The sequence below is a fragment of the Crocuta crocuta genome, unplaced genomic scaffold, assembly GCF_008692635.1.
Source record: "Crocuta crocuta isolate KB4526 unplaced genomic scaffold, BGI_CrCroc_1.0 scaffold513, whole genome shotgun sequence".
Classification (NCBI taxonomy): domain Eukaryota; kingdom Metazoa; phylum Chordata; class Mammalia; order Carnivora; family Hyaenidae; genus Crocuta; species Crocuta crocuta.
Genome location: NW_027527461.1, coordinates 291,460 through 302,379, shown reverse-complemented (window position 1 = coordinate 302,379; position 10,920 = coordinate 291,460). Strand labels below are relative to the sequence as shown.

General features: G+C 43.0%; 1 protein-coding gene across 1 annotated transcript; it reads left to right on the top strand.

Moving 5' to 3' along the window:
• Positions 1 to 1,597: 1,597 nt before the first annotated feature.
• On the top strand, positions 1,598 to 10,496 carry LYPD8 (LY6/PLAUR domain containing 8). Its single transcript, XM_077763705.1, has 5 exons — positions 1,598 to 1,652; positions 2,037 to 2,156; positions 4,227 to 4,394; positions 6,317 to 6,451; positions 10,207 to 10,496. Exons 1-5 carry the CDS (start codon positions 1,598 to 1,600, stop codon positions 10,494 to 10,496), a joined length of 768 nt encoding a protein of 255 aa, XP_077619831.1.
• The last annotated feature ends 424 nt before the right edge of the window (positions 10,497 to 10,920 follow it).

Here is a 10,920-nt window from a genome sequence, read left to right as displayed (position 1 = left end):
CCCTCCTCCTCCACACTCACAAGGCTTGAGTAGGCCCTTCCCAGGAGGCTCACCTCCATGAGCCTCTCACCCTACTGGGGTTCTGGAGCTTGGAGGCGTGATCAGGCATGGGGATATGCAGGGTAAAATGAAGAGAACATTTGCCACAAGCTCCAAACCAGACATACTTAATTTTTCTCCTTGGTTTTCTATATTTTGTGGCCATTAGATACTAAACGGGCCCATCTGCCTCCCCTGGTTTAACTAGTTTATCTTCCTTTTCACCAACACCTAATAAGTCAACTAAAGGATCATCGTTGCAGTGGTGTGTGTGGTGTGTATGTGTGTGTGTGATGTGGAGAGGTGAGAGGTGGGAGGCAGGCTGCAGCTCCCAGGTGAAGGTCACTTTTCCCTATCATGGTGCAACTCAGCTTTGGAGCTTGAAGGATTCAGACTGAAGTCCCAATTTTGTCCTAACAAGCTGGGTGGATTTGGGGAGCATTCATTATCTCTCTGTCTTTAAGTTTCCCACCTGATGAGTGCCACACTGCACGCTGTAATAAAGGAACTGTTCCAAAGCTGAGCTGACCGATAAGCCATCACTAGCCAGGGTGACTGAGAAACAAAAGGTTTTTTTTTCATTCCTTCAATGAATCTAAATTTAAGTAGCCACATGCAGTTTGTGGCTACCATTTATAGGATAAATGAGCTAACAATCAGGAAGGACTCCGTGCAGAGACAGATACTTCCCCTCCTTGCTCCTTTGATACATGGGCAAGATGAAATTCTGGGAGCTCTGATTCAGGGTCCTAATGAATACAGAGAAACCGTAGCTATCAGATGATTAGTGGGTACAGAAAGACTGGTGTGGTGGAGACTCTGGTTCAGTCCTGTAGGCTGATTGTGTTCAGCCCTGGGGCTCCGGGACTCACATGTGTTAGAGGCAGTGTGGGTGGTGGTTAGAGGCCTGAACCAACCACAGCTCTATCACCTCCCAAGAATGTGACCTTGACTTTGAGTGGTTTATTTATCCTCTCATTTTCCCTATGAAATGAGGGTGATGCTAATAACAGTACCTGTCTGCTAGGGTGGAGGCATTACATAAATTAAAGAACATAGAATGCTCAGAATAGAGTGAGTCTTCAATAGGTGTCTGCCCATTGGGGTGGCGATGACTGCAACGAGCCCCTGAATTATGTGTATGAGGCCAGGTATTACCTAGAAGATTACATTATGCTCTGGGACAGCAAAGCCTAGCTTTCTTCTTGGATCCAATCCCCAGTAGGGCTGGAAATCATCTGCTTGCCCATGTTGTACCTGAAGTGGCTCTGTAGGAAAGGTACAGTCTGTGTTTTGTATCTGTGTGTAGATGCTTCTTCAGGCATCCAGGACTGGGGAAAACCCAGACTGATACAGGTAAAAGGACAGCATAGAAACTGCATCACAGCTGAGTATGCTGATTCTTTCTTTCGCAAGGATGGGCTGTGTGCTGGGCTTGTCAAAATAAGACTACAACTAGGGGATGTTCCAAGACCTCAGACTACCTTATTTGTGTCTCTTCAAGCTTACAGCTGTGCAGCCACAGTCCTTGTCCTTGGGAGACACCAGATCCAGCACCATGAAGGGCATCCTCCTTACCTGTATCATCGCAGCACTTGTGGTAACAGCTGTAGGTGAGGGAAAACAATGACACCCTTTGGGAATGAAGACCTCTTTTCACACCTCATCAACGTCTTATCACTATTGTTGCTCTGGGGTTCTCTCATGTGGCCTCTCATGTCAAAGTGTGGTCAGTGGGTAATGGGAGACCCCTCTGTGCACACTGGTGTTAGTGGAGCTGCTCTGTGCTGTGGGTCTTCCCATTGGGAAATGGTGGACAGTGGAAGGAAACTAATGGGGATGGCTCCATCTCACAGCCTCAAGTTTGGGGGATGCCAGAGGGAAGGGATGCCATCCCAGTTATTCCTTTACCTTGAGATGGATGTGGAGCTTTGTCCCGCATACACTCTATAAGTGTTTCCTGAATGTTGACAATGCTGGACATCTTGTCTCCCCAGAATCCCTGAGTTGTGTGCAGTGTAATTCATTGACAAACTCCTGTGTCAACAGCAACATCACTGAGTGTCCCTCAGATGCCAATGTCAGTTGTACCAGTTTTGTGGCTAACTCTTCTCTAGGTGAGTTTGGGATGCTATAACCCTCATTTCTGGGATTTGCATGGGGCAGGAGCTGGAGAGGGTGGCAAGGGAAGAAAGGAAGGCTGAGAAACAGCCCAGCTGTGCAAAGAGAGAGATGAGGTCATGAAGATGCCTTCCAGAAGAAGTAAAACGCAGAAGTCAGATGAGAATGCAAGAGCAAACAGACAAGGCCTGTGGCTTTTTGAAATTGCTGCCCTTGACCGAAACCTCATTCTGGACCTCTGTTAGTGGATGTGAGAAGCAGGGGAAGGTCTTAGTAAATTGCAAAGAAGGCAATTTGCTCTAGTTGCTTGCATTCTTCACTCTTTATGCCCCCCTTTTCTCTTTCTTAGTGTTCATTCCTGTTCCAGATCCAGCATACTTTCATTCATATTACTTCCCAGTGTGTTTTGCTGGCACTACTGTTACCTCTCTCTCAGAGCACTTAGATTTCTTTTTAACTTTTTATTATGGGCTTTCTAAAATATGGACAAAAGCAGGAAGAAGACTATAATGCATTGCCATGTAACCACTATCCTGTGTCAATAATCAACATTTTGGTTTTTCTTTTCAATAATTATCTATTTATTTTTTTGAAATTTCTTTTTTTATTTTTTGTTTTTAAAGTTTATTTTTTAAGAGAGAGAGAAGGGGAGAGAGAGAGAGCACAAATGGGAGAGGGGCTGAGAGAGAAGGGAGCAGAGAGAGAATTCCAAGCAGGCTCCAAGCTGTCAGCACAGAGCCCAATGTGGGACTCAAATTCATGAACCATAAGATCATGGCCTGAGTCAAAGTTGGATACTTAACCAACTGGGCCACCCAGACGCCCCTGCAATAGTATTTTAATTTTTTAATGTTTTATTTATTTCTGAGAGAAAGAAAGAGAGAAAGACAGCGTGAGCAGGGGAGGATCAGAGAGAAAGGGAGACACAGAATCTGAAGCAGGCTCCAGCCTCTGAGCTAGCTGTCAGCACAGAGCCCGACGTGGGGCTCGAACTCACGAACTGCGAGATCATGACCAGAGCCGAAGTCAGATGCTTAACCGACTGAGCCACCCAGGCGCCCCCCCCCCGCAATAGGATTTTAAAACAAACTTAGATATCATGTAATTTCACCTAAAAATACTTCACTATTCATCTATGATAAGGACTTTTTTTTTCTTTTTACATAAATAAAATACCATTGTATGCCTAAGAAAATTATCTGGAATTCTTTAATTTCTTCTAATAACCAGGTCATCTTAAAAATGTCTCAATTGTTTCAGATGTTGTGTTATAGTTAATGTATTATAATTTGTATATAAACAAAATCCCCACACTGTATTTTGCTGTCAGATCTATTATATCCAATTTGTTTTGTAACAGGTATCATCATTTTGTTGTTGTTGTTCAATCCCATTGAATTTTTGGAGAAGCTGGGCCATATGTCCTATAGTTCTGTCTTTGTCTCATTTTCTGGCTTCAGTTAATTGCTTCCTTGTGGTGTCATTTCTTTCTTCCCCTATTCCTGATATTTTCCTAAAATTGGACCCACGCTTCTCAGTAGAAATTTCTTCAATAATGGAAATATTTACATTAATTCAGTCTTATATAATAGCCTCATGTGGCTATTGGCCACTTGAAATGTGGTTACATGAGTGAAGAGCTGAGTTTTAAATAGCCACATATAACTACTAACTACCGTATCAGATAGCTCTGACCTAGAAGCTTGACTGTATTCAGGTTTAACATCAGATTGCACTTAGGACCATCATATCTGCTTGGCTGTTTTTCAAGATGCTAAGATTGATCAGTGCACTCTGGAATATTGGCCTGAGCCACCATTTTCAATCTCCTCATCGGTCTTTGACCTGAAGTTTAGCCTGCATCTCTACCACTCTCCTGCTACAGGAAGAAACTGCCTCATGGAGAAAGATTTTTCTTTTTGCAGGAAACTCACCCTAGTGTCTCAAATCACACTGAACTGAGGGTATGTTTTCCACTGTTGCTTGAAGCAGTCACTATTCAGGGCCCCTGCCCTCTCTGAAGCTTCAGCACCCAGGGATGACATTCTGAGTTTGTCGTTGTGCAGTGGGAGCCATCACATTATACCAGGATAATGCCTGCTCTGCAGAGAACTGCAGGGAAGGGAGAAGCATTGTTGACGGTTTCACTGTCCACGTGTCTGATGAAGAACGCTTCCATTTTACAAGCCAGTGTTGCCAAGGGAAAGAGTGCAATGACATCAGTGATGCTCTGGGTGAGTGCTGGCAATGTGCCATCCTCCCTCTGTCCACCTGACTCTGTCGTTCCTTTGCCACCTGTGGTCCTCACCCTCTGGGGGAACATCTGGAGTCCAAGAGCTTCAGTACATATCTGGGCAATATCAATAGCTGACTTACAATAATTACATGGGAAACCCACCACTACTTTCATGCTTTTTTCTTTTCTAAGTACAGACAGAAATCACAGCACTCCAAGTTGTATGGAATTAGATGCTTATTAGTAGTTCTCAAATTCTGTGGTCTCAGGCCTTATTTTAAGACTGTAGGTCTTAAAAATTATTGCAAACTCCAGAGAACTTTGATTTATGTGAATCATAAGCTCAGTATTTACTGTATTGGAAATTTTAAAAATTAAAAGAATTTACAAAATGGAATTTTAAAATCTTTATGGAGCTCATTGAAAAACAATAAACCCACATGTTAACATTAACAACATTTTAAATAGAAAAAGGTATATCTTCCAAACCAAACATGATATTTAGTGAGAAAACCAAACCCCTTTGGTTTCTGGCTTAACAGAAAACAACTGGGTTTTCAGATTTGCCTGTGCATTTAATCTGCTGCAATCTCTTATGTCATGTAGCATTTCAAAAACTCCACTGTACATTCATGAGGGAAATAGTAAAAGAGGCAATGAACATCTTAGTATTATCATGAAAATGGTTTTGACCTTGTGGACTCCCTGAAAGGTTCTTGGGGATTCTCATGATTTCTTGGATCATAATTTGAGAAATGTTGGTCTATACCAAAGCACTCTCTCCCTCTATCTCTTTAGCATTTATTTATTTTTGAAAGAGAAGAAGCAGAAGAGGGACAGAGGGAAAGAGAGAGAATCCCAAGCAGGCTCCTCGCTGTCAGTGCAAAGCCCAACATGGGGCTTGAACTCATGAACTGTGAGATCCTGACCTGAACTGAAATCAAGAGTAGGATGCTTAACTGACTGAGCCACCCAGGTGCTCCCCCCCCACGCCCCCGCAAAGCTCTCTTTCTAAAGAGAAGAAAACAAATCCAATAAGGCAGAGTTAGTTGGCCATAGTTCTAGTACAGGTCATTAATAGCAGAACTGGGTCTCAGTAGAATTTTGTTAAATAATGGCATATGTTCATTTACTCAGAGAAGGACTTATTTCTCTTTATTCATTTTTGTGGGGTACCTGAGTGGCTCAGTCGGTTGAGCGTCAGACTTTGACTCAGGTCATGATCTCATAGCTCGTGAGTTCAAGCCCCGCGTTGGGCTCTGTGCTGACAGCTTAGAGCCTGGAGACTGCTTCCGATTCTGTGTCTCCCTCTGCCCTTCTCTCACTCGCAGTCTCTCTCTCAAAAATAAATAAAACCATTTTAAAAATTTAGAGGTTTACTCATTTTAGAGAGGCGGGGGCAAAGCATGAGTGGGGGAGGGGCAGAGAGAGAGGGAGACACAGAATCTGAAGCAGGCTTCAGACTCTGAGCTGTCAGCACAGAACCCAACACAAGACTCAAAATCACTGTGAGATCATGACTTGAACCGAAGTTGGATGCTTAACTGACTGAGCCACACAGGCACCCCTATTCAGAGAAAGATTTAGTAATAGCTATACACTTATTGACATGCTCAGTATAGCTGACTAATGTCATTGGTCGGTTTTAGATAAAAATCTTACCTTTCCCTTCTCAGCCCAACACACCCACTGACCACAGTTCTTCAAGACTGAATGGTTTGTAAGGGCAAGTGTGTAGGTTGTGTGCTGTGACTGTTTTGGTGGGATATGTAACTGGTTGGGATTACTAGTGTCTTCATGCAATTACCCATTCTCAAGATCTGTTTGGCGAGCATATTTGCTTGCTTGTCTCCTTCAGTACAAAGGCACTGCTATGTTATGTGTTACAACACTGTTCTAAATTACTCTTATTATTTCCAGCTCCTCTACCAGAAGATGTGTCCAACACAGAGTGTCTTGTGTGTTATGGATCTAATGAAAGTTCCTGTAGTGTGAAACCCAGGAAATGTTATAAAGAAGAATGGTGTGTCAATCTAGTTGCAGAATTTACAACTGGTATGTCTTGGGGTTTTAATTGTCTTTTATGGGACTTGAGTTGAAAACACATCAAGTCTTGGGTAATAAGTTCTGGGTTAACAAAAGAAGGTTAAAAAAAAGTAGGATAAAAAAAAACAAAAAACAAGGTCAGAATGCTTTGAGATAGTGAGGCTGTTAATGTAGCCTTGAGATGGTTGCTATTTCCACCTCCTTAGTCCAGAACCATTCATTCTGGACTGTCTACCTCTTGAACCTTGTTGTACTGTGGCTTATAATCAAGCCAGGTCTGTTTAAGTGCATCATGTCAATCCTGGCATTTATTTCTTTACTAGGTTGGATTGTTATGTGGGTGTGTGTGTTTGACTTTTATTTCCTTTTAATACTTACACTTTTTTCTCTACTTGTCACTGAGAAGTGTTGGCTTATGACAACTTGGATCACCTGACTGAAAGAGTCAGATTGGGCTTTAATAGCCAACAAATTTTTCTTTTCTACAAAAGTAATTGGATATTAACCATTATGAACTACAAGTTAACATGTATGTATGTATGTATGTCTGTATTTAGGGAGAGAGTAAGGGAGGAGCAGAGAGAGAGAGAGAGAATTCAAAGCAGGTACTGTGCTGTCAGCAGAGAGCCTAATGTGGAGCTTGAACTCAGAAACTGTGAGATCATGACCTGAGCTGAAACCAAGAGTCTGAGACTTAACTGACTGAGCCACGCAGGAGCCCCAAAAGTTAATCATTATAAAACACAAAGCTAATACATTTATTATTCTTTACATATCCAGGCAGATGTTATACCTGGGTATTTAAAAAATAATATATTAAGTTGGGTTATGTTCATTACTGTTAAAAAGCAACCTCTAAATTCTCTGGCTTAATGTAGCAGATGTTTATTTTTTGCTCATATGGCAGTTGATTGCAGAGTCCTGGGGCCTGTTTTCCTTCTATCTTGAGGCTCTAGTTCCCACCTGCCCAGGACTTGGCAGCTTCTTGCGATATTCTTTGCATCTCACCAATAGGTCGGGGAAAGATGAGGAGTGGAGGAAGGCAGGAAAGTCTTTTCTTTTTTATATTTCAATGTTTTTATTTATTTCTGAGAGAGAGAGACAGAGACAGAGAGACAGAGAGAGACAGAGAGACAGAGAGAGAGAGAGACAGCCTGAGTAGGGGAGGGTCAGAGAGAGAGGGAGACACAGAATCTGAAGCAGGCTCCAGGCTCTGAGCTGTCAGCACAGAGCCCGATGCAGGCTCGAACCCACGAACCATGAGATCATGACCTGAGCCAAAGTTGGACGCTTAATTGACTGAGCCACCTAGGCGCCCCAAGTCTTTTCTTTTTAATGTTTATTTATTTTTGAGAGAAAGAGGGGGGGCAGAGAGAGGGAGACAGGGGATCCAAAATGCCCCCCACACACTGACAGTAGAGAGTCCCATAGGGGGCTCAACTCATGAACCAACTGAGCCACCCATGCACCCAGGCAGACAGGTTATTACAGGCAAGGCCTGAAAGTACATTCATCACTCTATCAGATTCTGTTGACTGGGACCAAAACTGCATTGGAAGGTGGAAATGCATTCTAATGGATCTAGTGGTGGCCCAACAGGAAAGGAAGAGACATGAAGCTAAAACTAGAACAGCCAGTGAGACTCTGTCACAATATGGCCAAGAATAGTAATAGTTTAAGAGCATCAACACCCAAGTACAACTTAATTTCAACTTTTGCTAATGGCAATTATAGTATTGGAAATCCATATTTACATGAAATTGCAGATTTTTCAGTGGGGTCAAACATCACAAGTATCTTCAACCTATTTTTACTTTTTTAAAAAATAAACTTTATTTTTTAGAACAGCTTTAGGTTCACAGAAAAACTGAGAGGAAGGTAGAGAGATTTTCACATACCCCTGTCCCCACACATACATAGCCTCCCCCTACTATCAACATTCTGCACCAAAATGGACCATTTGTTGTAATCTATGAACCTACATTGACACATCGTTATTACCCAGAGTCCAAGGTTTATATTAGGGTCCACTGTTTGTACTGCATATTCCACAGGTTTTGACAAGGGTATAATGACATGTGTCTACCATTATAGCATCACACAGAGTAGTTTCACTGCCCTAAAAATCCTCAATTAATCTCTTACTGCTGGTAATCTATGATCTTTGTACTCTCCCCATAACTGATTTTATCAAAATATCATATATTTGGAATCATATAGTATGTAGCTTTTTCACATTGACTTTCACTTGGTGATATGTATTTAAGAAATTTTTTAAAAAATTAAAAAAATTAAAAATCTCTAGGATGATTATCTTCTGGTGCCAAGGATAGATTTAAAAAAAATTTTTTTAACGTTTTTTTAAATTTATTTCTAGGAGAGAGAGAGAGAGAGAGAGACAGCGTGAGCAGGGGAGGGTCAGAGAGAGAGGGAGTCACAGACTGAAACAGGCTCCAGGCTCTGAGCTGGCAGTCAGCACAGAGCCCGACGCGGGGCTTGAACCCATGAACCGTGAGATCATGACCTAAGCAAAAGTCGGACGCTCAACCGACTAAGCCACCCAGGCGCCTCTATGGGATGGATTTTTTTTAAATCCATAGTGTTTGACTTAATTGGAAAGCTAGGCAGATGAAAGCCATCGTACATGTACGGTTTTGTTATTTGTGTTGCTTGGCACATATCTTTCTGCTTGTCCACTTTCCCCCAATACTGTAGATGTGTACCAAGCAGCACACTTCTGTAGCTCACTCTAATTCAATCTCCAGCATTGCTACTTTCTATTAAAAAAATAATTCATTGTTTTTTTCAAAGAGATTTGGAGATTTTTCCTTCCTTTTCAAAAAAATATGAAGCCCTTCTTCTGATGAGTAGCTAGCCCCCTCCTCCAGTTATTTCCTCTCCTGTGAACTGCCTGTCCCCCAGGGCTGTTTAAGTTGTAGCCATTAGAGCAATACTGGCACATACTATGAGCTCAGTAACGGTAGCTGCAATCACAACCACATCTTCTTTGCAAATTCCCTTGGCCTTTCCCTAGGACTTGCACCTTTAACAGGGTTAAATATAATATAATTTAGATTTAGAATTAAGACCACCTCCATCTGATTTAGAATTAAGATCACATCCAGTTTTCTTAGAAAAACTCAGGCAGAGAGAACTCAGGTCCAGAGAAAAGTGGGGATGGAAAGCAGAACCTGGAGGAGGGGAGCCTGGGAGAAGTCCTTCCTAGATTGAGAGCAGAGGGCTTCAGGATGTTGAGCCCATCCCTGGATTTTTTCACCTGCAAGCTCCTCAGGAAAACACTTGAGATTTGAGTCCCAGGCCCATGTCTGTGATCTCAGCCTTGCATCCACCTTCTGGAGCTTCAGTTTCTTCTGGAGTTAGGTGGGGGGTCTGGGTTCTGACCTCTGTGGTTCCTCCATTACCATTTGGTGTTCTTTTTTAAAAATGTTCATTTATTTTGAGAGAGAGAGAGAGAGCGCAGGGGAGAGGCAGAGAGAGAGAGGGAGAAAGGATCTGAAGCAGGCTCTGTGCTGTCTGTGGAGAGCCCCACTTGGGGCTGGAACTCACAAACTGCGAGATTATAACCTTAACCAAAATCAAGAGTCAGACGCTTAACAGGCACTGCTCCATTTGGTGTTCTTGATCCTAGGCCCTTTCTCCAAGTCCCTGTTTTAGATCTAAAACAGGTTACAGGTTGCTGTGAGGCCTGTGGAAGAAGGGCAAAAAGGAATGCGAAGTCCTTACTGTCTCCATTGCATTCACAGAGTCTAAGACGCTTGTATTGAAAGGCTGTTCCAACATCAGTAACGCGACCTGTCAGTTCTTGTCTGCTCAGAACCGGACTGTTGGAGGAGTCATCTTCCGAAAGTTTGAGTGTGTAGACGGTGTTAACACCTCCTCAACTGCCGTTCCCAATGCGACCTTGACTACCCCTCCTGTTGGCAGTTCCTCAACACCCATCTCCAATGAGCCCACCACCCCGGACACGGGCTCCAAAGTCTCTTTCACCCTTGCAGCCTTTGCCAGCCTCCTTCTGCTGGGGCTGCTACTCTGAGATCCAATAGCCACTTTCAAATGCCTCACCCTTTCCCTCAGTAAATGGCAGTCAGAGCCTTCCAGGCAAAGCCCTGTGACAGCCACATTTTTCTCCATTATTAAAGCACTGGTTCACTGGCTGGCCCAATCTGTCCTGATATGCTCTGGGCTGGGCTTCCTTTCAGCTACTGTCCAGCACCACCTCCCAGTTTCTTATATTTGAAACCTGTTCACCTTAATGTGTGGGCTCCCAGGACCTCCCTAATCTGCTCTGCTTGTTTCTGAGAAACAGACCCTTTCACCTTATTGACATTTTCTTTCTACAGCTCTGCACTTCTGAGGACTGACATGTCACTGTCCCTACCTGCACACTTAGGGGGCGCCCAGTCATTCCTGTAATACCCTGTGTTAACCCTAGGACCAATATCTGGCTCTTCAGTGAT